The sequence below is a fragment of the Brassica napus genome, chromosome A2, assembly GCF_020379485.1.
Source record: "Brassica napus cultivar Da-Ae chromosome A2, Da-Ae, whole genome shotgun sequence".
NCBI classification, from domain to species: Eukaryota; Viridiplantae; Streptophyta; class Magnoliopsida; order Brassicales; family Brassicaceae; genus Brassica; species Brassica napus.
Window position 1 is genome coordinate 21,808,813 of NC_063435.1, and position 27,933 is coordinate 21,836,745.

The 27,933-nt window shown below is 31.5% G+C and overlaps 1 protein-coding gene across 3 annotated transcripts; it reads left to right on the plus strand.

The window, feature by feature from the left end:
- Positions 1–415: 415 nt before the first annotated feature.
- On the plus strand, positions 416–27,721 carry LOC106399982 (probable LRR receptor-like serine/threonine-protein kinase At1g29720). Of its 3 annotated transcripts, XM_013840413.3 has the most exons (25): positions 416–645; positions 749–929; positions 1,031–1,102; positions 1,182–1,253; positions 1,334–1,405; positions 1,496–1,567; positions 1,664–1,735; positions 11,018–11,089; positions 11,166–11,237; positions 11,323–11,388; positions 11,467–11,538; positions 12,596–12,658; positions 12,770–12,838; positions 12,945–12,995; positions 13,095–13,136; positions 20,356–20,396; positions 20,547–20,917; positions 21,012–21,210; positions 21,387–21,407; positions 21,517–21,651; positions 25,321–25,439; positions 25,537–25,747; positions 25,863–26,094; positions 26,179–26,329; positions 27,175–27,721. In XM_013840413.3, exons 1-25 carry the CDS (start codon positions 540–542, stop codon positions 27,571–27,573), a joined length of 3,033 nt encoding a protein of 1,010 aa, XP_013695867.1. In that variant the 5' UTR covers positions 416–539; the 3' UTR covers positions 27,574–27,721. The 3 variants fall into 3 exon arrangements, with proteins under 3 accessions (XP_013695867.1, XP_013695872.1, XP_048616396.1); XM_013840418.3 differs by lacking the exon at positions 11,166–11,237 and having other exon boundaries at positions 421–645; XM_048760439.1 differs by lacking the exon at positions 416–645 and having other exon boundaries at positions 1,031–1,076.
- Positions 27,722–27,933: the final 212 nt, after the last annotated feature.

Below are 27,933 nucleotides of genomic sequence, written 5' to 3' on the forward strand. Positions count from 1 at the left end.
ACAAGGTTTTATAAATAATCAATTAGTTGTATGAACCAAAATGAAAATAAAAACTGAAGTACATTATAGAAAGTCTAAGAGGACTATGCAACACCAATCATTCATTTTTTTGATAAACCTTTTCGGTTGATTCAGTGAGGAACACATTTAGTGCTATAAAGTAGATTGATTATCACACTGTGTGATCCGAATTTGGAATACCTTTCGACTAATGGTAAGGGGTGAACTGATCATATATTACGATCTACCATATAAACCAACTGGGACGAAGCTCAAGCCCAGAACACCAAGCATTCAGGGACCACTCTGTCCACTATCATGGCTTTGAGGTTAACATATTGTCGATTAATTTTTGTCAGTACATATCTCTATTATCTAGTCTGTGACGACTGACGACCTAAAAGGAAAAAATATCAACCATACTTCCTACTTTCCGTATATTATATAAGGAACTATTGAATAGCTTTCAATGATTCCATTGTGATTTAACAAAAAAAAAATACACATACAAATAATCACTATATATAATTAATATCGATATGTCGACTGTCTTCTCAAGATTTACTTTGCTCTTCATCACCATAAGTTTCGTCGCAGCTCATAGCACATCCGCGGCTTCACTAGCTCTTCTTCATCCAGATGAATGTATGAGAAAAATCAGCATTTCATAACTACTATGTAAAATCAGTTTCATAATCCGTATAAATTATATATGCATTAATAATTTTTCTTTTCGAGTATTATGCAGTAAAAGCGCTTGAAGAGATAGCTTCTACACTTGGAATCCCAAAATTGAACCTACTCTATGTCTATGGAGACCCTTGCTATATGAAAAAGCTAAATATTGATGTTGCGAATCCAGGGAGTGAGAACATCATTGCTTGTGATTGTAGTTTCAACAATAGCAGGACATGCCATATTACAGAATTGTGAGTATTGTTTCAACATTGCTTGTGATTGTAGTCTCTTCTTTTCTCATTTTTTGTTTTATTTCTCTCTCCATAAAACCAATGATTCTTGTGGCTATCAGAAGGCTCAAGACCCTCGGTCTTCCCGGGAAACTTCCACCAGAGTTGGTAAAACTTCCGTATCTCCGAGTGATGTAAGACCCTCGGTTTTTCACAAATCATTTAAATAACAAAACTGGTTATTATAGCGAATTTTCTTGCTTTTCTTTTCAGTGACTTGTGCCGAAACTACCTTTCGGGGCCAATCCCAATGGAGTGGGCTTTAATGCCATACCTCACTTTCATGTTAGCTCATCTTATCTTTTTCTCTTTACCTCCAATGATTCATTTTCAGGATTCGCGACTAACTTTGACTTTTCTCTCAGCTCGGTCTGCGCAAATAATCTAACTGGGCCTTTACCAACTGGTTTACAAAACTTCAAGAATTTGACATTCCTGTACGTCTCTAATTTTTTTTCCATATATACATGTAGGTATCTGTCTTTTAATCACTAGTAAGATACTATGGTATTGTGACTAAATTTTAGAGGGCTTGAAGCGAACCAGTTATCTGGTCCCATTCCTGATGAGCTTGGTAACTTGACCAGCCTAACAGGACTGTAAGACCTTTTTGCATCTTCACCATTTTCCAATTACAAGAAGCTTTAGTTTTATGGAACTCAAATTTTGTTCTTTTCTGAAACTGGATATTGCAGGATCCTTGGGTCGAACCAATTTACAGGTAGCCTGCCTGCCACTCTTGCTAGACTGGTGAACCTTGAGGACTTGTAAGTTTTTGGTTGTTACTTGTAAATATAAATCTTCAATAAAAGAAGATCTTTTTGCCTTCTTAACTGAAAACTAGATTTTGATCCGCGCTTAAAAAGCGCGGTTTTTTTTTTAAAAGTATAAACAATTTGATATGAATTAATATTTGTAGATTGTTGTACATTATTATGTTACAAAATATTATTATATTGAGGCAGATAATTTTTGTAAAATTATATAATTCATAAATAAGTTTATTTAAGATTTTGTGTGTACATTTTTATTTAACTCTTTTGGTCTGTCTATTTTATCTGGATCCAAAAACACAAACCAAGACCGACTTGAAAATATAGGTTCGGTTCGAGTCCAGGACAAAGTATCTATTGGTTATTTTTTAAGACCCACAGGTTTTGATCTGGTCCGGATCATACCCGAGACCCGATCAGGTACCCAAATTAATCGGATCTTTTTAGTATATTAGGTATGTATGGGTATTTCGTATATGTTTTATATTTGGATATTCTTTTAAATTTTAGGTTTGGGTTTTTGGTTATTGTTTCAGGTTTTGGGTAAAATTCCAATTTTAAAATATATTTTGGGTATTCAAATTAAATTTTAAGTATTTTTAGTTTTTCGATTCATGATTTAGGTTAAAATATGGGCTTTTCGCATATTTATTTGGAGTCTCAGGTATTTTTCAGGCTTATTGGTACTTTTGGTTTTAGATACCCAAACCTAATCGAATCAGTTACATACCTGAAAATTATATGAATTTTACGGATATTTAAGTTATAGATTTAAACCGACTCGTATTTTAAAGTATATTAGATCATTTTTTTACTTGTTTGTATAAATATTATATCATTACTTTTTAACTTGTTTGTATAAATATTCCACAAACATTAGAATACAATATTATATATATATATATATATATCAGTACGTATAGCAAATCGGTATGTTTACTCCAAAATTAACAATATGTTTGGTTTTAAACTTATTGGTTGGTGAATGGACTTATTAAAATCAAAATAAGTTGGTGTTATACGTATGGTAAGATATTTGGTTTTATCAAAAGGTATCAGGGCTCCAACTTCTGTTTTCCATAAATCTTTGTTGGACTTATTAAAATCAAATAAGTTGGTGTTATACGTATTGTAAGATATTTAATTTTAATAAGTCTAACAAAGATATATAGCTCAGTTCAAAAAAAAAACAAAGATATATAGCAGTGACTAAATTATTGTTAGAGAAATATAAGGTAATATATTATTAGTCAATTATTATGGTAAGACCAAAAATATTGTTAGTTAATGAAAGAGTCCAAACAATCTTTTTAAGTAGATTTTTCAAGACTGCTTCCCTTTTAATAGAACTAGAGTCCGTGTCCGCGCTTCGCGCGGATTACATGTTTAATTAAAGAACAGTTTAATTAAAATTGGAAGTTTTAAAGTTTCTGAAAGTGTAAGTTAAGTTTTGTTTCTTTTATAATGCGAAGACGTTGGAAGCGGTGATCACTTTTTTTTATAAACTAAAGTAAGTTTGAATAATAAATTATGTTGATGAATTTAATATTCGTAAGAGAAAATAGTATTTGAGTGTGCCTATTTAATTGACGTAGAAAGCTGTAACGTAAATTTTAAAAAAATTGACTGGTGTCGTTTGCTATGAGGCTTAGGATAGACATTTATTCCTCTTTTGGAAGCGTTGTATGATATCAATATCGTTGTCAAAGTAGAAGCACGATCCAGGTGTGGTTGTGAGTGATAGTTTCCCTGAAAAAGTGAAATATTTGTAAAAATTTAGTTTGACATAAACTTTATGTTTAGTTTATTACCTTCATGTAACCGTAGAATGATACTTGTGATGATTACAATTTAGTTTTTCCTGGTAGATATGCGATTTTACTCCCTGAAATTAGACGTCTCCTTGTCCCACAAAGTTAAACGTACCAGTTATCTACAAATAATTATTGTATTATATTTCAAATTTTTTATATTTTCTATATATCTAGGGTATTAGGGTCATTTTGGGCATTTTGGGCATTTTGCTACATGTCATCTCTACAATTAAAAAAATAAACATGAGACGGATAATTTTATTTAATGTTGGTAATATCTTATGCATCATCTATAAAATAAATATATATTCATATATACCATTCCAGATTTAGTAATATTATTATTTTTATATAATTATACAATTTGTATTACTAAAGCTTTTAAAAATATGCAATTTTTAAACATCTAATATCTAATCGTATGATATTTAGTTTCTTATATATCTACAAAATTTTAAAAATATTGTTTAGGCCAAATGTTTGATAATTATACAATTTTATATCATTTTTATTAGTTTTATATAATTTGATATAATATATATCAAATCTATATTAAATTTTATTAAGATAATAGTAAAATCTATAACATTTAATAAAATTTATTTTTAAATATAAGTTAGAACAACACTAAGAACCTCAATTGAAATAGTATAATAATGGGATGCGTGAGAAGCTTTGTGATTCAACACGCCTCCGGTCACTGTGGCGAAAGACTAAACAAAAGCATGTAATTTCATAAAATAGAATGAGCTTCTTAGTTTCTTGGTATCATATACCGTAAATGGATATTGGGCTGACTTCAGTATTGACTGGGATTTAAATAAATTGTTTGTGCTTCGTAATTGACATGGATATCAGCCCAGTTTGAGATGAGCTATTAGATTAATTGGCCAGGAATTTTTTGCATATGTGGCACACTTTAGAAGCCTTTAAAATAGCTCCTTTTATATAGTAGGATAGATGTGTTTGATGTCAAAAAAAAAACTGTTTTTTTTTAGATTTTTGACCAGATATCTGCTTCGATTAAAATTTTAATATAAATAAATAATCCAAAAATAAAATAATAATATTTTATTGCTAAAATAATTATTTACTTTCTAAAATTCTAGAAACTAATATAATAACTTTAGTGAATAAAGAAATATAATATTTATGTAACTTATATCTATATATATATATAATTATTGAAATTTATATATGCATATAACGGATTTAATCGGATATTCGTACTTAAAAATATTAGTATTTGTGATTTGTTTCGTTTCTTAAAAATATTGCATATAAGTATTTGATTTGCTTCACAGAATTACAAATATCCAGATTTCTCGGTTTGAATGAAATGAATAACGAATCGAATCAAGATTTATTTGCCCAGCCCAAGATAGACAAAATATTCACAATTTTATCAAATTACCTAGAGAATTATATGCAAAACAACTTTGGCGATTATGAGTTCGCATATGTGTTCGCCTTTGCGAATGAGTTCTGCAAGCAGCCCATCTTATGTATGGACTAGTATCTCAGCGGCACGAAAATTACTACTATTGGGAATTAGGCGGAAAATACATTCTGATTTCTGGATATGAGGTTAAGGTTTGGGAGGACCCTTGGATTCCTACTTCACCAGCTAGACCGGCTCGATTAAATGTCTATGTTTTCCATCCGAATATGAGAGTTAGCAATCTCATTAATGGTGAAACAAAGGAATGGGATGTTGGACTACTAGAGAATTACGTTGCCCCCGATGATATTCCTCTCATAAGAATTTTGGCCATAAGTTCAACACATCGCCGAGATACATTCTGTTGGAAGTTCACTAAGAATGGTCACTATACGGTGAAATCGGGATATTGGGTAACTCGAAACCTAATGAGGACTGAGGAAGAGAAGGAGATCCAAGAACCCAGTATAACAAAACTCAAAGCCTTTGTTTGGAAGGTAAAAGCACCTCAGAAAATATGTCATCTTATGTGGCAACTGATAACTATTGTCCAAGATGTGGAGAACTAGAAGAAACTGTTACTCATGCCATATTTAAATGTCCTCCAGCATTGCAAGTATGGTCCCCTTCGACAACACCATCTAGTCCTAACATTTTCCCGCTACTGAGCATTTATGCTAATATAGATTATCTCTTTTGGAGGAAGAAAAACATTGTAGAGGCATAGCTTGACAGAGACCCTTACCCATGGATAATCTGGTATATCTGGAAAGCTCAGAATGACAAACTATTCAGGGGGATAAACATGAATCCTTTGGAGTTAATCCGATATGATAAAATTCGTAATTACTAAAGTTTATTATTAAAAACTAAAAATTGATAATATTTATCTTTATATTTCATATTCAATATTTAAAGCAATAAATTAAACTGGTAAATGCGATTAAGTTTAAACAAAATAAGGTTTGGGCTTAGTTTTAGTAAGTTTTAAAATACATAATGATGATTGTAGACAACTTTGCCAACAAATACGTTCAGATGATTTTGACATCTATTTACAAAGACCCTTTTTAAAATGAGTTAAGACCTTAGTTATCTTAAGTATATATTACTAACATCAATGTTTTTTAATAGGCTAGGTAGAATCGAGATTCTGAAAAAACTCAAGGCACAAAGTATTTTCAAGAACATGTATCTTTTATTAGAAATTTTTTACACGATCTGTTATAGACTTGCTTGATCCGAATTACACGACTTGACATGGATCGATTCCAACACACCCAACTTGCTTGACTCAACACATGTTGATCAAGTCTACCAATTCACTTAGCTATCAAACCCCAAAACCCTTGTGTTTCTCTCTGAAAATTACAACATCAAAGTTTTTAACCCCAAACCCTAGGTAAAAGCCAAGATATATATATATATATATATATATATTAAATAATCTTTTTTGTTATCTAACATATTATATCATATATTTCCGCATCACCAAATCTTCCAGTATATGATCTAATAATTTTTATTTCCCCAACAAAACATATAAAATGTTCAACATCTTTGCATCTTGACGTTTAATTTTTATTCTCTCGAAGCATGTATCACACATTATTCTCCATATGTAACACATGTACACTAAGCAAAGCGCCACCACTGCAGCAACATATCAAACTCCCATTTATTGAGCTTACATTCTCCCCTTTTTCACTGAGTTTTATAACTCAAGCTCAATAACCTTTCAACACACTATTCATCATACATCTCATCAGAGTATTAACTTTAACTCCACATGAATTAAGTATCATATCCCCCTCCTTGAGTGAAAATCTCTGTGAACATCTTCATGATACTTGTTGGACCATCAAAACTCCCAGTATCTTCTAGTAGAAGCCCATCGAACTGGGTCTTCAGTTTCAGCATATTGATCTTCCATCCAAATGTATGACACATTGGTATGCTCATGTGACACAGCTTTAGTTAACTTAGGATACATACCTTTCTTAGCTATCCATACATGTCCATACCTTCTGGGTTGCACATAACAAAGGTTCATCCTCTAAGCTCGCAATCTGGTTACTCCGAAAATAACAAAAAAGCAACGTTATGGCCATGATTCCCACAAAACATACATCCATTCATCCGAGTTATTGCAGGCTTCAGAGGGTGTAGTTTTGTCTGAGCCTTACATTCCTTTTTCACGGGTGCATATGTATGCATTTTCTCAACTTCAAAATACTTTTAGGGAGAGATGTAGTACCTTTAAAAATTTGATCACATCGACAGGATTGGATTGATCATTGGGAGCAATGCCCTTGTATCCTAAACCCCAATTTACCTTTGGAGGTGTTTCAGTGGCTAAATTTTTTATCCAGATTCTCAGATCCTTTGTTCAATATACTTATTTGCTTGTGGTTATCCGTCAAGTTTCTCTCAAGGAGTCCATTTTTATCAAGTTTTTGATTCAACAGGTCTTGCATAAATTTCACCTTTGCTTCCAGCTTTTTCGGAGCTTTCTCTTGTTCTTTCAATAGTTCTCTAAGTGGCTGAATAGAATTGTCTCCTAGTTCGAAAGCCTCAACGTTGCCATTCGGCTTAACATATGTAGATTGTTCGAGCTCCAAGATGTTAACGTGAGCCTCCAATATCACCTTATCATTAATCAGCTGAATATATTTGTCTCTGAGTTTATCAAATTTGTCAAAAGAACCTTATACTCAGCTAGGAAAACTGCATCTAAATCACTTTCTGAATCACTGTTTGACACATTTGAATTGGTGTATGACACACAAGACGCACGAGATTCACTTTTATTGAAGTCTTTTTCAGATCCCACATCTCCATGAAGAGCCACGGAATTGAGATGATCTTCTTTTCTTTCTGACTTTTTATCACTGCAACTTCTCTTCATCTTCATCTTCTTTGTTTCAATAACCATTATATCCATTACACTTGATTTCTTTTCTCTTGAATGATGGACAAATTGTTTTGACATGTCCAATACCATAACAATTAAAACACACCACTTCATGCTTTTTATGTTTTTTTTTCTTCTCTAGGTAATTTGTCATTGGACATCTTATACAAAAGATTCATTGTTTCTTCAAGTTTCTGAATCACTAGGTGGATAGATTCTTCATGTTTTTTATCTCTTTGTGTCTTCTTACACTGGAATTCTAGAATTTTGAAGAGGCCTTGACAACTTAGATTATAATTTCATCTTCTCAGCCTTAAAAATCCATACTGCCTCAGTGAACTTCAGTTCACTAGTGTTCAATGTCAACGTTATTGCCGCTTTATGTGCTGCAAACTTAGTAGGTAAACATCACAAAAGTGTATTCACCAATTTCGCATCTTTGTATGTTTACCTAAAACTTGTGTTTCATTGGTTATGGAGCTGAGTTTGGCACTGAAGTCTCCTATGTTCTCATCATCGCTCATCCTTAAGTCTTCAAATTGTGATGCAAGCAAGTCCAATCTTGTTATCTAACATTCACAGTACCCTTAATAGCATTTTGTAGTATATCCCAACCTCCTTAGCTTATTCACATCCTTATATTAGCTCAAATTGCTTTTCATATACAGATCTGAAGATTGTATCCATCGCTTTTGCATTAAACTTTGAAAGCTTTTTCTCTGTTGCAGTCCACTTTTTCTTTGGTTTGGGTGTCTTGAAGCCATCTTCTAGGTTCACACAATGTTCTTCTCATCCATATTGAACAACCGTCCATACATTTTCATCAGTTCCACATAAGTTTGCTCTCATGCTCACTTTCTAATATCCATATTTTACATCATTCAGCAGCAACATATTATGTGCCAAAATCGCCAATTTCTCTTCTCAAGATCTACTTTGGTTCAAAAAACCCTCCTTTGTTTAGGTGTTTCAAGGCACAAAGTATTTTCAAGAACACATTTCCTTTATTAAAAATGTTTTACACAGTCTCTTAGAAACTTGCTTGATCTGAATTACACACTCGACATAGATTGATTCCTAACACACCCAACTTGCTTGACTGAACACCTGTTGATCAAGTCTACCAATTCACTTAGCTATGATACCCTAAAATCCTTTGTATTTTTCTCTGAGAATTACAATGTCAAAAAGCTCTAACCCCAAACCCTAGGTAAAAGTCAATATATACATTAAATAATATTTTTCTATTATTTAATATATTATTTTCTATGTTTTAGTGTCATCAAATCTTCCAATTTATGATTTAAAAATATTTATTTTGTCAACCAAACATATGGAAATGTTCCTCAGCTTCGCATCTTAACGTTTTCTTTTTAATTCTTTCAAAACAAGTGTCACACATTATTCTCTATATGTAACACATGAATACAAATCAAATCTCTACTACAGCAGCAACATATAAACCTCCAGTTTCTTGAGCTTATAGGCTTTTATTAACACTATTTTTATTAAAGGCATCGAATAGCTCAACATTATAAGGAATATGCATTTATTAGTTATTGTATCAATTTCTAAGTTAGTATATATAGACCTACTTTGAGATATAAAGAACTAAATATCATAATTTACCTATTTTGATATTGTAAATAACTAATTTAATACTTTCTCCGTTTGTCAAAGATCCATGTTTTAGAAAAAAAATTGTTTCAAAAAGATACATTCTTCATATTTTCAATGCATAAATTAAATGTAAATTGTAAACTTCAAAAAATATAATTGTATTTATTAAAATTATATTGGTGAAAACTTGTGCGAAATAGATTATTACGGAAAATAATGTATTGGTAACTAAAACTTGATATATTTTTTTAATAAGTGTAAAAATTCTAAAATATGTATCTTTTAGAAACAGAGTGAGTATATTACAGCGAATATTCAGTTGCAATTATTATATCAACTGAATACTGTATTGATTTCAAGATAGCTTCGAACTAATATAAAATCTTATCAGAACTTAACAAATGTAAAATTCACTTTTATTGTATAAATCTCATTTACTTTTGAAGTGTGGATATTTTAACTGAATAACTTATCTAATATATATTTGGTTGAAATCTAACAATATATAATGATAATTTACATTTATATATTTTTATATATAAAATATTAATAGATATTTAGAAATTATTATTTACATTTAATGTTTAATATATAATAATATGAATAGTATATATTATGGTATATTAAAACTTTATTATTATGTAAATTTTCATTTATAATTATATATTATGCGAAATGTGATGTTATGAATGATCAAATATATATAAACTACTCATTATAAATTATATTACAAAAATTGTTACTGTATAAATTGACATTTGTTGATATGAAAAATAATCACCAAATTTTTATAATATTGGGATATCTATATTTATTTATGGTGACATATATTGATATAATTTATATTTATATAATATAGTATATAAGTGAATTGTTTCTTTCTTTTCTTTTTTTCTTGACTCAAAAACTGAATTGTTTCTTAAGTTCATATAATTATATGTTTACGAGAGATAGTGGACTTGTCTGGGATTAGTGGCTATTTTGATTTGAATCAGTCTGTGTAGATATGGATAGAACTGGTTAAACATGCTTAAGATAAACTACACATATAAATAAATATGTTATATCATCTAAATGATTTAGACAAATTCATATTTGATATTCTAAACTGAAACATAACACAGGTCCATGTGTTCCCGAAAAGAAAACAAAAATTGAAAATAATAATCTAATTTAGTAGATTATATTTTCAATAAAAGAACTCATCATTTTCATTTATACTTAAATACTAGAAATCCGTGGATATTTTTTGGGGGGTGACATTTAAGTTTAATTCGTGAAGTTTCTGACGAATGGGTCATATTTGTCGTAAGCTTTTTTGGAAGTTGTTTATTGGTACCTATATTCAACTGAAAGTTGTTTCAGTTCAAAGCTTTCTTGTTTAAATCGACTCTCTTTATATGGTTTTCTTCTCTTTTTCTTGAAACTGTTTTAAGAAGATAATTTTTTACAATGCTCTCAACTAGTTTTATCTCTTCATTATGCAGTAGGATAAGTGACAACAACTTTAATGGCATTATCCCAGGGTATATTGGCAACTGGTCTGGGCTTTTAAGCATGTAAGCATGTTTTCCCTAATAACTGTAATTGCTTTTAAAGTTTGTGTTTCTGCACCGTCTAACTTATTTTCAACAGACATCTATATGCAAGTGGACTGAAAGGACCTATTCCTAATGCAATCTTCCGCCTAAAAAATCTTCGTGATTTGTAATTAACTACGTACATTAATTGATTAACAAAATGACAATTGAAATTAGACTGATGTTTTAAGCGACCTATTCATCATATGCAGGAGAATTAGTGATATCACTGGGATAGAGTCCTTTCCAAATATATCCAGCCAATCCATGCACACCCTGTAATTTATCTTCAACTTCTCGCCTTGATGCTTGATTTTCATTACAACAGTAAAACTAAAGTCTCTGCCCTTTTACAGGATTTTGAGGAATGTGAGTTTGTCTGGTCAAATCCCTTCTTACGTCTGGTATATGCCAGTCCTAATGATTCTGTAAGTTCTCCATTTTTTGTGTGATGAGTGATAAATTTGTGTAACATTTTCCAACCTGTTTTGATGCGGAGTTTGCATATGTGACTGACACGGCTCGGCTATATGTCATAATAATCATATGAAAAAGCATGTTAAAAAAAGGCATCGTAGAGAAAAAAACCTTTGTTTTTTGTGCGAGCGATTGGCATGTATGAGAGTATCTTTTTCTTTGAAACACAACTTATATTAATGCCATAGAAATAGTTAGGTGACAGCCATAAAGATTTCACCATCTACAAGACTCTGTTTTGCTAATAAATCAGCATATGAGTTCTTCTCTCTTGGGATCCAATGAAATGAAATAGAATCAAAATGGGAGGCTAAATCGAAGACATCCGATACGATTCCGTATAGCTCCAATGGGACTTCCACACTTTTGACTTTTTGAGAGGGCTTTAATCAACTGATCAGAGTCAGATTCACACACCATTCGCTTCACTCCAAGTCCTTTACTTTCTGCAATTGCCTTCCTCATTGCCATTCCTTTACAACTTTCTGGAATCTAATCTGCAGCAAACATATAACAAGACTGAAAGACCCACATAAAATTTTCTAAAAAAAATATAGGTAGTACTAAATAGAACATAGTAACATAGATAGCAAAATTTAAGTTAAGATCAAAAATAATAAATGCTATGTAGTTGGATCTTCAAAACCAAACACATTAACTCTGTTATTTAATATATGCATCTTATTTCTTAGTTTTTTTTCTTCTTATTTCCTAGTATAATTCATGCTTCTCCCATATTTCCTCCCTATATGTGTTAGACAGTCATTTGCTTTGTCTTCTCAATTTCATAATCTGTCCTTATGCCACAATTCGCGAGATGTAATTGATTGGTTGGTATGTAGGTCTTGATATCCCGTTTAGAAAAAGTATTTTTAGTGCATGTTGACATGAATCAACTGATTAATATCTGAACCTGGTTAGTTGCAATTTCGTCACGTCAGCTTTACTATTATGTACGATACCAAAAAAGGTCCATTAGTTTATTTGTTATCATGTTGTTTGCTGCAGTGATGTATCGTTTAACAAGTTGAGTGGTGAAGTTCAGACACTACAAAAAGCACCCGGAGATACGTAAGTACAATCAACTAAGATAAAAAGTTTTATAAAGAGTTGAAGACCTAAAATGTGATCATAACACAGAGTTATCCTCGAATAATATATTGTTTCAACATGTTATATTAGCTACTTGAATGACAACATCCTTTCTGGAAAAGTTGGCTCTGCTGCTTTCCTCAACAATGAATCTTACATGTACGTTCCAGGCCTTCACTTGTTTATATGACTCTAGAAATTTACGCATACGTGATACGACAGCTAATATTCTTCTTGGTTTTGTATGTTTGGTGAATCTTCAAAGTGATCTCTCTTATAACAATTTCACATACCCATCTGGCTGCTCGGACAAGAGGTATGAATATCAAATCGTAGTAGATAGGATACATCTTTTATCCATTTGTTTATAATTTACTTTTGTTGAAGTTTATGTTCTCATTTTCTGCTGAATCAGTAACATTAATACATACCGGAGCTCATATTTGCAGAAAAATTTGTAAGTACACTCTTCGACTCTTGTCATCCAACAATCATAAGAACAGAATCACTGGTTCGATTTCAATTGGGTATATCTGCTCTCCTAAGAGCATCTCCAACAATTCTTTATATTTGCTTCAGTGATAACATTTAAAGACAAATTTACTCCAATTCACTTCTATTTCTTTTTCAATTAGAGAATTTGCTATTTTTTTCCTCTATAAATAGAATAAGAAATATCAATTTTTTTTGTTGTCAAAAAAAAAGAAAAAAATATCAATTTTCTATTTTTCTTCTATTTTTTACTTTTCAAATAGAGATTACTATTTTAAAGAAATACATTAGAGTAACTCCATCTTTATTATAGAATTTTTCTATTTTAGATAGCAAAATACATTAGAAATGGTCTTGGGAGAGTTAATTTAACCTAGGGAGATGTATGGGCTTTAGGACCTTTCCTTTTGCTAATATAAATAACAAATAAAATTTATATAACTGATCTAGACCAAGGTCAAACAAAAAAACTGGTGACCAAATATATTTAAATTTGGTCACTAGTTTTTTTTTTCGTTCACGGAATAAACTTTTTTTTGCTTATGTTTTCTATTTATTTATTTTGGTTGTGAATCACATGATTTTTTTTCTTCTTTTTTTGATTATTTTCTATTTTTTTAATTAAATAAGTTTTCTCATAAATCACAAATCTTTGGTTTTTATTCTGTTTGTTTATGCAACATCATATGAAGTAAAATAAAGAAATAAATTTAAATAGTTACAACTTAAATTTCTCATATATCTTTTAATACTTAACATATATTTGTGTATACATTTAAATTAATCATTTTATTGACCCATAATTTATATTGATCAATACAATAACTTTGTGACCCAGAAAATAATCTGGTTCAGTATCCAGTATCCGGATAAGATTTAAAAACATTTTATATCGATGAAAGATAGATTTACATGCACTTAAGTCTATAATCTAAACAACATTACCAGAAAGAAAAAGAAAAAGAAAACAAAGTGGGTCATAAAAACATTGGTGTAGAAACCGAAATTCGCATTGTCAAATTTGTTAGCGGAGAAAAATAGAGATTCTTGATTTTTCTTGAGGATCCGATTCTTGGCGAGGGCCAATGACAAGTGATCAAATAAACGCTAAAAATACCAAAAACACAATAAAGCGAATTAATTAAGAAAATATAGATCTTTATTTTGAATCCGCGTAAGAGCGTAGCGAGGTGACAACATGTTATAAGAGCTACGGCCGCATGAGCTATCAGCGAGTTATCTAGTTTTGGCCACCTAAACCCTGAACCTAGTTTGAATTGCAACTTGATAACAAAACACGAAAAGATAAAAAAAAATGTTTTAATTGATTTCGGACTGGACCTTATGAAAGGGTGTAGATAAGAGATCGAACTGCCTTTGCGAGTTCGTCTAGTAATCGAGTGCGAGACATAGAAACAATCATGTCAAAAATGCCTAAAGTTTCTAAGTGTGAAAAGTTCTAAGTCTAAAAATCGTCCTCATGCTCCTCACCTTGGCTGTCCTTATATGTGCCTCCAAGGTCGGCCATCTTTTTCTTTTTGCCCCCAATTCGAGTTTATCTTCTTTGCAGAAGTTTTCCTTATCTTCTCAACCTTCATGTTTATCTTGGAAGTTTTGCATTTATCTTTTTTTTCCATTTATTTTCGTACCAAAATCAAATAAACCGTTATTATTCTTTGGGCCTATTCTCGTCTCGAATCATAAGTTGGCTCTCGTTGCGTTTCACACCTTTTTGGGCCGTTTTTGACTTAAACGTTTTTACGATTATTTTCGGATAAATCATGGACTTATAATATGTTGGTTCCTACATCGTTGGTCCTTTGTAATTTTGGAAACCAATCATTTAATCGAGACAGCAATAGAGATAAGTTAACCATTATTGTCTTATACGATCGATTCGAACTTGAGAAAACAAGTCCTTGTTGTTTTATCGTAATATCTCAACGAAACTCCAACTGACACGAAACGAGAGACATTTTGATCGAGATTAAAAGGAGAACATAGTGAGAGCTATGTGGGCAATTTGAGGAGCTCATGGAGCTATGTGGGCGATTTGACGAGCTCATAGAGCTATGTGGGTGATTTGAAGAGCTCATGGAGCTATGTGGGATATTTGAGGAACCCATGGAGTTATGTGCGCAATTTCAGGAGCTCATGAAGCTATGTTGGCTATTTGAGGAGCTCATGACTATGTAGACGATTTGAGAAGCTTGTGAGGCTATGTGGGCGATTAGAGAGTGTTGGCCCCTTTCTTCTGTTCTCATTATCTCCGTTGATTGCTTCGTGAACTTTCAGAACTATTTGGTTTGTTTTACGTAAGTTTTTCCTTATAAATCTCCTGAAATTTGTCTTGCGGAAGATTATCTTATAGATTCTCCTATAAAGTTTTCTGCAGAAACTTTCCAGATTTTTTCTTGCGGAAGATTGTTTCGTAAAACTTGTCATTTATCACAAAAACCTTCTACGATAACATTTTTCCGATCTTTTCTTGTTTGGATAGAAATTATTTTATTTCTTGTTCGGGATAAATTACACAAAGTTTTTTTCTCATATCCTTATTTAAATAGGCTCGGCTTATGTGGTGTAGTTTCTTTGACATTTCCATATCATATTTACATAAAGCATATTTCTCGTAAGATTTTAGCCGTTGATTATGCCATGACCAATTTTGACCCCAACAATTGGCAATTTCCTCCATGGGCGGTAAAATTATGTTTCCAACTTCATAGTGTGTCATTCGGTAAGTTGCTGTTGGGGTTAAGGAGACACGATTATGCAGAACAGTATTCCTCTATTTCCATAGGTGGCGGAGGGCTTCATGAGCCTCATTTGTTCCCATCTCCAGTTCAGAATAGTTTCCTTTGCTGAAATTTCAGATGTCTGTTTAAGAAGCTTGAGTGTCTTTGAGACTATTCATTGCTAATCATACTACATTTATATAATACCAAAAGGAAGTCACCATGTTCAGAAATTCAGAGTTTAGCAAGAGGAAATTGAAGAAATTAAATGTCTCTTTGTCTTCCTTGCAATTGGGTTTATAATTTCCTTAGAAGATGCAAGGTCTGAAAAATCCGGACTGCCGAAGAAAACAATTGAGTCACGGAAGGCAAATACTCTATCGATCATGTACTACGACACGGTGTAGTTTCTTTGAATCATGGGTATTTTTCCTTGTGTACCACCACATGAATATATTTCCTCTAAAGGTAAGGTCCCCAAGTTCCGCCTGAAAGAGACACTCACTCAACTCCCTCATTCTCTTGTCAACATTCAAACTCCTATGAACATAGTGCTCAATAGGGTGAAGCGTTTAATTAAAATCATCAATGATTATTCATGCCTTAGTTCCTATCAAGATTTGGGTAGCCAACTTAATCTCAGTCCACAGCTTAGTTTTACCCTCTACATTGTTTTCACCATACACCACGAAGAACATGACCCCTAATAAACAATCCAAATATTGCACTTCATATGTAAGCATTTGGAAAGATTTAGAAATAATGACCATATTGACTGAGGAATACGATAGTATTTAAAAAAATTTCAACTATGAAAATGCATAATTATACTAAAAACAGTCTGAAAGTAATTATTCACAAAACTTCTTCATCTTTGGCTGTTGGATATATATGCGTCTCAAGCAATCCAGTCACTTCTTAAAACTATTACAATGACTATACTTATCAAATACGCAAATTTTTAAGAAAAAAAAATGTTACTAGACATTAATTAATTATGATTGGAGTCCTTTCCCCTTAAACCTTTCAAAAATGAAAATTGCTTATGCAGACAGCTTTGAAGCCCTTATACATCTTCCACTATCTGACCTTCTTCCTCCTCTAATTCAATGGATTCATTATCCGACATGTCCACTTTCACCCTAGATGATGGCCCTTCTTCTGGTCGAAATGTTAGGAATTCTTAACAAGAAAGTGTTTCCCTCCGTTCTTGCGACAACAATTTCTCTAAATTGTTTTCTCTAAATTTTGTTAACAATATTATGAGATATCCCTTGAGTTGGAGGATCCAAATATAATTGATCCGATCAAACCAATCCCAAGACTTTTTTTTTTTTTAATCACACGGTTTGGCATCTTGATGCCTTACGGAGACAATAGAAAGATTTCTTCAACTGTCATGACGATATCCTTGGTTGGTTCAGGGTTAGCTGGGGAGATAGCAATCACATGAGCAATAGGTTGGGTCGATTAAAAATCTGGGTTTAAAAAAATGGTACGTAGCATGTTGAACAGCCAAAATCGGTTAAAGGAAGCTCAATTTGGGCATCAAAAGCTTGGTTTCTTTTGCCACACACCACTTCCCTAACATGTGAGGGGGAAAATGAGGTTTTTTCGGAAATGGATTTACAACACCCTGGTTTGTGGTATATTGAATCACTTAAAAATTAAAATCAGTCTAGGAGGCATCTAGGCAGCGCCTAGGAGGCATCTAGGCAGCGCCTAGGAGACAAAATGGCCGTAACCAAAACGATTATCTTAAAATTCAATCTATGCAATAAAAATCGATTTTAAATCAGCTAAATAGATTTTCATTTAAGAAATAATGTAGTACAAATCTAAAAAATATATATTTTGTTTTCTATATCTAATTTTTTATTCAACAAAATAATTGTAACGTCCCAACATCCCAAAACTAATGACCCACCCATGCCTGCTCAATTGACATGTGGGCTCCATACCATGCAATGGGCGGTGCATTAAATTTTCAATGGTTTGTAAGACTTGTTTATTGACCCTGCAATCACCACATGACTTTTCCACATGCTTTAGCCTCACTCACACAATATTGCAAATCACTTCTAATAGGTCCCATCCTTCCACTACTCTAGCTAAATCACACCTAACTTTGGTTTTCTTTCTGGATGTGTGATCGAAAATGTAAATGCACTTTGGTGACATATGCACCCATATTAATTCTATTAAGCCTTTCATCCTCTACTAGAAATCGGAATGTTACAATTCACCCTCACTCACATAACTTAACGTAATCGTTGCTCCCCGAGATCGTTACTCATGTTAGTGTGAACCAACACAAGGCTCCACACTCGTCTGGGTTCGGCTCTGATACCACTTGTAACACCCTGACCTCCCACAGCTAATGGCCTCCCACACTTGCTCACTCGGCATGTGGGCCCATTTCGTGCGATGGTCGGTGCATTAATTTTTGGAGGCTTGGAAAACTTGTTTACTGATCTTGCAATCAGCACATGACTTTTCAACATGATTTAGCCTCACTCGCACGATATCACGAATCACTTCCGATAGGTCACCAGTTCTTCTATTACTCTAGCTCAAGTACGTTTAACTCTATAGTTCTTTATGGATGTGTAACCAAAAAGATAAGTGCACTTTGATGACATAGTTAACCAAATCAATTCTATTAAACCTTTTATCTTTTTTTTTTTTTTTTTTTGTCATCAACTTTACAGACTCATATAGACTCTGTGAACCAAACTGGGAGATCTTGATCCATGTGAACTACAAAAGACGTTTCCTTCCTAGCGCTACGGGCTAAGCTATCCGCCTTCTTGTTATGCGTTCTTGGTACATAGATAATCTCTGCGTGGGAAAAACTCTCTTTCAAGCTGTTTATATCCTCCAAATAACTTGCAAATGCTGGCCATTCCTCTGGTGTTGAAACCATCTTCACCAATTGAGAACAATCCGTTGCAAACGTAACCTGAAATTGTCGTAAGTTTTTCATACATTCTATTGCCCATAACAAGGCTTCCATTTCTGCATAAAGGGGAGAAAGTGACGCCCGAACATTCCTTGCACCCATCAAACCCGCAAATCCCTCTAGAGTACTATACCATCCTTGGCCAGAAAAAATATCATTTTCTTTCCAGGAACCATCCGTAAAACACCATCTTCCTGGGATTGACGGAAGAATCATTGCCCCTACCGGTTGGATCCTCTTGTTATCATTCAAAATTTGAGCCTCAGCCCAAAGTTTTGATTCCGCTTCAGCCAGTTTAAGGGTATCCAACGGATCCACATCCATATTACTAAAAACTTTATTATTTCTTCCCTTCCATATATACCATAGTATCCATGCAAACTGATGATCCTCCATCTGTGGAACAACTCTCCAAAAAAGATGATCCATGTTCACAAAGAGAGAACTTGTTGGAAACAATGTTGGACATGTTGGAATCTTTGAAAGAGCCCATGTCTGAAGTGCAGGAGGGCATTCAAAAAACACATGGTTGATCGATTCCTCCTCCGCACCACATCTTGCACAAACAATGTCGCCGGGTATCCCTCGCTTATGCAGATTTTTCTTGACTGCTATACAACCTGTCACCAATTGCCATAGAAAATGTTTAATCTTTGGTGGACACCGTATTTTCCAGCAATATGCTTTCAAAATATTCACTGTGGGTCCAAACACTACTGGTGGTTTTGCCTTATCTGGATATATCCTTTCAATCTGATATCCAGATTTAACCGTGTATTTTCCATTATTTGTGAAATGCCATCCATCCTTGTCTGCTATCAGAGTTCTACTCAATGGTATACTCTCTATTAATTTCACATCCTGTGGATCCACCAAAGCCTGAATCGCCTGCGAATTCCATCGTCGCAAATGAGGATCAATAAGCGACTCCACTGTAAGGTCTGGGTAAAGATTGTGTTGATTTTTATTGGCTGGTCTCGGGCGAGTGGTTGGGAGCCAAGGATCATTCCATACTGATATAGAAGATCCTGTTCCCACCCTTTTGATTAGTCCTTTGCTTACCAGAGATCTAGCAGAAACAATACTCCGCCAACCATATGACGGAGAGTATGAACGAATCGGTTCCAGGGGTGAAGCATTCCTGTAGTACCGACCTTTAAAAACTCGAGAAAATAAAGTATTTGGCTTTTCTATTAAACCTTTTATCATATACGCGAGATCAGGATGTTACAATAATTTTATAACTAAAATCAACAACAAAAATATCTTATATAAATATATAAATATAAAAATAAATCAATAATTCGAATTTAGGATTAATCTGCATGGTCGCTAGTTTTCTAAAAGACGCTTACTTACCGATTAGCGATTTCTTTGAATAAGAATGGAGTAAACTTAGTAATCTCTTGATTTTGCATACATATATAAAAATGATGATGAGATGCCTCAGTATTATTCTCATAATTTCATCTTCTTTTCAACAGAACTGGACTTTTACCATGTGCTGGTCCAATAAAATGCAAATGTAAGTCTTATTGAGTCGCTAAATTTTGTTCTAAAATGCATTAGAAAGCATAATAATTTTTCTGTCTGTTTACCCTGTTTTTATCATCCAAAACCTGGAATCTCTAATACTTATGTTGATGGTGATAATTGTTATTGTTGTCGATTATAGATCAACGGTATCTACATATAAACTGTGGTGGAGAAAACGTAGTTGTAACAAACTCTTCTCATAAAATCGCTTACCAAGCTGATAACAGTGAAACGAAAGCCACAACAAATCAGCACTTTCAAAACTGGGGAGTTAGTAGCACGGGTCGCTTGTTGAATGATATATACATTATTACATCTACTTTTACACTATCTGAGGACTATCCTACTTTCTATAAGTCCGCACGTCAAGCTGCTCAATCTCTAGTTTATTATGCGTTTTGCTTGGAAAATGGATCCTACACTGTGAAACTCCATTTTATGGAGATTCAGTTTTCCAACGAAGAGCCCTACAATCGTCTTGGCAGACGCATATTTGATATCTATGTTCAGGTAAAAGCATCACTACTTAGTGAGCCATTGTTTTATTTATCAAATACTTTAAATTGAAATTCATTTGCGTATGTTTCGCTTTCTCTATTGTTAGGGAGAATTGTTATGGAGGGATTTTAACATCAAAGAGGAGGCTAGTGGAACTAGGAATCCTATTGTTAAAGAAGCGAACGTCAATGTGGCCAATCATTTGTTAGAGATTCGGTTGTATTGGGCAGGGAAGGGGACAACCCTCATTCCCAAAAGAGGAAACTATGGTCCTATTATATCTGCCATCTCATTGTGTCACAGCAGTTAGTACCCAATTTATTTTACTATCTCAAGTCTCTACTTTTACTACCTTAATTACTCCTTATCATATTTTTGTATCGTTCTTCATATCGAGTTTTTCACTCTGAAGTGGCCATTTTGATATTGTTGATATTTGTTCCTACCACCTAACGAGGATATTCATCTTTCAAATTTTCAGGTTTGGAGCCAGGGTGTGGAGGTCCTTTGACGAAAAAAAAACACTGCTTTGTTAAAGATTTTTTTTTTAGCTTGATGTTTATATGATGCATCATTTATATATATTTAACATTTTCATGTCTCATTTGCAGCGGAGAAAACAAAACATCACACAAATTATCCATTCATTTTTGGGATAACGGTTGTCGTGTTAGCAATTACGCTCCTGGCTTTTGGTTTATATACTCAAAAAAGATGCAAGGGAGACAAGAACACAAGAGAACGAGGTAACATAGTTCACACTTTATGGATTGGTTCCAGATGCAACTAGATTATTATTAAATGGAACGAAATGATGTAGGATGATTTATTACATCATTTCCACAAACATTTATACTACTTACCTCAACTGAAATTGAATTATCATTATCATTCCATGAGTTACACAACAAAATAAACAAAATTCAAAGAGAAACGTTTCACTGGAATTCAAAGAGAAACATTCTATTAATTTATTTCATTCGTCTTTACTTAATGTACTAGGATAAGACATGCACCTTGCGCATCGTAAATTTGTATGAAAATTATTTAAGAAATATCGTATGGAAAATAAAATTTATATTATTGATCGAATTAATATTTTTGGCCCTTAAACAATCTTAAAAAGTTTTTTGTTAATTACATAATTTGTTTACTAATGAACTGATCTCATTTTTAAAAATATTTTAGGTCAAAAAATTATTTATCGTATAAAAACCTAACGTTTACGCCGAAGAATCTCATGCCTACTATTTGGTTACAATGAAACTATGTCAGCTCGGTTTTATATCCTGATTTAGCAATTTAAAATTTAATTATGGTTATGAGAAGTTTATGTTCACGTACCAATCCTATCTATCTTCGATATTTTTCTCCTTTTTGTGTCATTTTAGTTATTGGTCGATATAAATATTGATTTTTGAGTTTATTCTTATTTTTTTCTTTTATTTTGGCCAAAGATTTAGAAAATGTTTACAGTTCATAATTATTAAAGAGATTCATACTTAGGTTAAGATCTGAGCCTTGTGCAGAATAGATATTTTATATTTATTACTTATTTTATATTTTTTGCATATTATGAAATAATAAAATAATAATTATATATTAAATAACTAAGAAATCAGTTACTATTATGTAATAAATTGTCTTGCACATATAAATCAAATGACCGCTCTTGTTTATTCGCAATCATTTTAGGATAGATAAATCAAAACAATCAATCTTATCTATTGTATCTTATTACAGAAAAAAAATTAAACATTGATCACAAAAGTTTATGTGAGACTTTTAATAGTTTTAGTAATTTATACTCGTTTAAAAAAATTCAGAATACCACATATAAAAAATATCTAAATCTAAATTTTTAATATATGATTACTGGAATTGTGTAATTTATTTTAATAATAAAGAATTAAAAATAAATGATAGAAAATACACATATTATTAGAAAGTCTTCATTATTTAAAATCATTAATTACTATATATATCATAATCATATCAGGTAATTTGTAGGTTTTATTTAAGAAAACAATATATAACTAGGTGTTCTGTCCGCACATGCGGGCATAGTGTTCTTATAGATAATAAATTATTAATTATGTTTTTAAAAAGATAAAACATTAAACTTTGTATTTTATAGTAAAAAAAAAATTATTTCAGATAAAAAAACACAACATATTTATGAATTATCTTATGTTTTAAAAATATATTTTATTTTTGAGAATTTTATTATATTTAATTATTGTCAATTATCAAATATAACATATAAATAAAATATTATTAATATATATGCATTAGTTTTTATCAAAATATATATATGTTTATTGTTGTGTAAAATTTTAAAAACATTCACATATATTTTAGAAAATATATTTATCTGATTAACATTTAATTATAAATTATTTTATATCTAACTATAAATTTTATAATAAAATATTATTTTCAGATGACAAAAGAATATATCTAAGAATTATCTTATGTTTTAAAACATGTTTTTATTTTTGAAAATTTTATTATATTTATTTATAGTCAATTATCTGATATAAATATATAAATATAATAGTATTAATAGAAATTCGTTTTTTATTATTTATATTTTAGATAATTCTTATTATTATTAATTTTAATCACTTATTTAATCAGATATATTTTAAATCCGTTTTTATTTTTGACTAATTTATATCATTTATTCATTAAGGGTATACACGATTAGTTATTAATTTTAACCATTTTTTAATCAGATTGATTTGAAATTCGTTTTTATCTTTTGACTAATTTATATAATTATTTATTAAAAGTATAAACGATATTAACCGCTCTAACTTTTAATGATAAAATATTATTTTCAGATAACAACAGAATATGTCTAAGAATTATCTTATGGTTTAAAACATGTTTTTTATTTTTGAAAATTTTATTATATTTATTTGTAGTCAATTATCTAATATAATATATAAATATAATAGTATTAATAGAAATTCGTTTTTAATTATTTATATTTTAGATAATTTTTATTATTATTAATTTTAATCACTTATTTAATCAGATATATTTTAAATTCGTTTTTATTTTCGACTAATTTATATCATTTATTCATTAAGGGTATGATTTATTATTAATTTTAATCAGATTTATTTGAAATTCGGTTTTATCTTTTGACTAATTTATATAATTATTCATTAAGGGTATAAACGATATTAACCGCTATAGCTTTTAACGATAAAATATTATTTTCAGATAACAACAGAATATATCTAAGAAATTATATTATGTTTTAAAACATGTTTTTATTTTTGAAAATTATATTAGATTTATTTATTGTCAATTATCTAATATAAATATATAAATATAATAGTATTAACAGAAATTCGTTTTTAATTATTTATATTTTAGATAATTCTTATTATTATTAATTTTAATCACTAATTTATCAGATATATTTTAAACTCTTTTTTATTTTTGACTAATTTATATCATTTATTCATTAAGGGTATAAACGATTTATTATTAATTTTAATCACTTTTTTAATCAGATAGATTTGAAATTCGTTTTTATTTTTTAAGTAATTTATATAATTATTCATTAAGGGTATAAAGGATATTTACCGCTCTAACTTTCAACGTGAGAGCTCCGTTGCAGAAATTTTCTTCGCAAATAATATTATAGATAGATAAATTTCAATTTGATAAATGAATGAATAATGAACATGTTATATAATATAACATTTCCTAGCAATTTAATTTTGGACTACCAAAATTTTCAATTGATTTTCAAACTGCCACGTAAAAAAATTAACATTCCAATTACATGACAATTCAGCATGAATTTTTTTTTTAATTAGTACAAACTACATGTTCTAAACATTTTAAACATTTCTTTATTGATATATAGAGGATGTTAAACCATTGATCATTAATTTTTAAAATAATAATTTTAACAGTTTTAGTAATTTGTCATTTTTTAAAATTCAAAATATAACATATATGAAAAAGCTATATTTTAATTTTATAGCTAATTTTATTGTTTAATTTATTTTAATAATATAAAATTAAACAAAAACGATTGATGAGATATAAATTGTTATCAAATCTTTATTATTAGAATCATTAATTGTTGTATATATATTAGTCATATTTGGTAATTTCGTAGTTTTTATTTAAGGAAAGAAAAGAAAATAGTAGTTGTACACTTTAATTAATTTTATGATTAGTTTAATGAAAAGTATAATATATATAATTAATTGGACCAATATATTTTCTAAGGATCCTGAATTTCATTATGTTGATGACACGTGGCTACAATTAAAGATTGTAATGTTTCTCAATTAATATATGAGGAATTCCTTCTTATACCATTTACAGAGTGCTTTATCTTATCTATTAATACTGATTTTTTCTTCGGGAACTTGAAAACATAGATCTTAGAGCCCTGGGTCTGCAAACGGTATGCTTTACTTGGAGGCAGCTGCAAGTTGCAACAAAAGATTTTGATCAAAACAACAAACTTGGAGAAGGAGGTTTCGGATCCGTATTCAAAGTATGCTAAAGAATATGCCAAGTTCTTCTCAAACGTATATACAGAGAAAATATGGATGTTTCTTGTTTTTGCCACTGATATGAGAAACTTAATGCAGGGAGAACTGTCAGATGGAACTATAATAGCAGTTAAACAGCTTTCTTCCAAGTCATGCCAAGGAAACCGCGAGTTTGTGAATGAGATAGGCATGATCTCAGGTCTGAATCATCCAAACCTTGTCAAGCTTTATGGATGCTGTGTGGAGAAGAATGAACTGTTACTTGTGTATGAGTACATGGAAAATAATTCCCTTGCTCTAGCTCTGTCTGGTACATAAAATTCTTTCAGCTTTTACATACGTTTTGAGTCTAAGTCATGTGTGCATATATGTAATCTCATGTGAAGTGTTGTTGTAATATTTTCTTGCTTTACATTTGTTTCCAGGAAAGAGCTCTCTAAAACTGGACTGGGCAACGAGACAAAAAATTTGTGTTGGAATTGCAAGAGGGATTGATTTCCTCCACCAAGGATCGATGATCAGGATGGTTCACCGTGACATAAAGACCACAAATGTGCTTTTAGACACTGACCTAAATGCAAAGATATCTGACTTTGGATTGGCTAGGCTGCATGAAGCAGAACATACTCACATTAGCACCAAAATCGCAGGAACCATGTAAAAGCAGATTATGAACCAAAACCAGCACGCTGGCTATTGATATATATACACATCTCAATCGTGGCTTCTCTTACAATGCAGTGGATATATGGCTCCCGAATATGCACTATATGGTCAATTAACCGAGAAGGCAGACGTGTTCAGCTTTGGGGTTGTTGCAATGGAAATTGTTAGTGGAAAGAGTAATATGAAACAAACGGAAAGTTCTGATCCCATCTGGCTTATAAATTGGGTAACCCTGGAGCTTTTCGTTCTCTTTAGCTGAATCACAATTTTATTAGTTGACTATGAGCTTGATTGGTTTCCCCGCTACCACCCGCAAACGCAGTTTTTGCGGTTGGTAGCGGTTGACAGCGTTTCGAAACAATCATACAAACCGCTACAAATCGCTTCAAACCGCTCCGAACCTCTTAAAATCAAAAGCTGGTTCCAGCTAGCGTTTGCGGTTGCGGGCGGTTGCGAGAGGATAATTTTTTTTTCTTTTTTTTTTAAAAACCATATAAATACAAAAATAAAAATATTCAATAAATTTTTTAAAATGAAATTAAAAAATACTAAAATATATCTATTATATTTTAATTAATATTATAAAATTTTAAAATAAAAATATTTTCTATAATTTTAAAATTTTAAAACTATAACTTTCTAAATATAATTTTGATATTTATTATAATATTATGATTTTTGATATTTTTATAATTATATTAAATGTAAATATTGTTAATTTATTATTTAACCACTGTTGTATTTGGTAGTTAACCAGTCATAAGTATCCCGCAAACGCATCAATTTCTAACCACATAACCAGTCGTACAAATCTCTTAAAACCGCTAGAAACCGCAACCTCCCGCATCCGCAAACGCCCGCAACCGCTGCGTTTGAACCAGTCTGACCCTATGTATATATTTCTGATGTGGGATAATAATATATTAAGTTAGATTGACTTATAACCTAATCCCAATTGGCTATAAGTGGATTTATTTATTTCTCATATATATATATATATATTTAAGATTCTTTTCAACTCGGATGTGGGACTAAAAGTTTAATAAAACCCGTTCTTACATCAAATGTCAGGCGCTGACGCTGCAACAAACAGGAGACATAATGGATATCATTGATCCAGTGCTCGAAGGTGAATTCAACAGCAAAGAGGCAGAGGTGATGATCAAAGTTGGTCTTGCTTGTACAAACTCATCTCCACTCTCAAGGCCAACAATGTCAGAGGCAGTGCAAATGCTTGAGGGAGAGACTGAAATAACACAGGTTCTGTCAGATCCTGGTTTATATGGAAGTGACTGGAATATCTCAAAGATGAGGAGCACTGATACACATGGTAGCTCAAGCACGTCTGGTTTGACTGATCAAACAGCAACGACAATGAAATCCTTTGTTTCTGGTGCTGGTCTTTACCCATTATACCCCGATTCCATGATTTTAAACTCCACAGTAGACTTTTCTTCCCCGTCACTCTAGCATCAAAAGCTGTGTGTGCATTGCCATGTATCTGATGAGAGACAAAAGGCTTGTAAGTTGTCTTATACATTTTCATATATCTCTCTATGAATGTTTATTAAACTGGATTGTATCTTTTATGAAAGTCTCTAGTGGTCGCTGAACTAAACTCTCTTTCTTCTCGGTTTGGTTGAACAAATTTCTTAAATCATCTAAATCAGTTTACTACATTAAATTGACTCAAATGGCATGCAAAGAGACACGAAAGAATAACTCGATGATCATTAAACCAAATATAATTCTTTTTTTTTTGTTTTTAAAATCAAACGGCTGCTTTGTTACTCAAGCTCGAGATGGTTTAGGAAACCAGATCAGAACAGG

Coding starts and splice junctions, on each gene's coding strand:
- LOC106399982 (XM_013840413.3), top strand. CDS start 540: ATGTCGACTGTCTTCTCAAGATTTACTTTGCTCTTCATCACCATAAGT. Junction 11,238..11,322: donor CTAAAAAATCTTCGTGATTT/GTAATTAACTAC, acceptor CATCATATGCAG/GAGAATTAGTGATATCACTG. Junction 11,539..12,595: donor ATGCCAGTCCTAATGATTCT/GTAAGTTCTCCA, acceptor TGTTTGCTGCAG/TGATGTATCGTTTAACAAGT.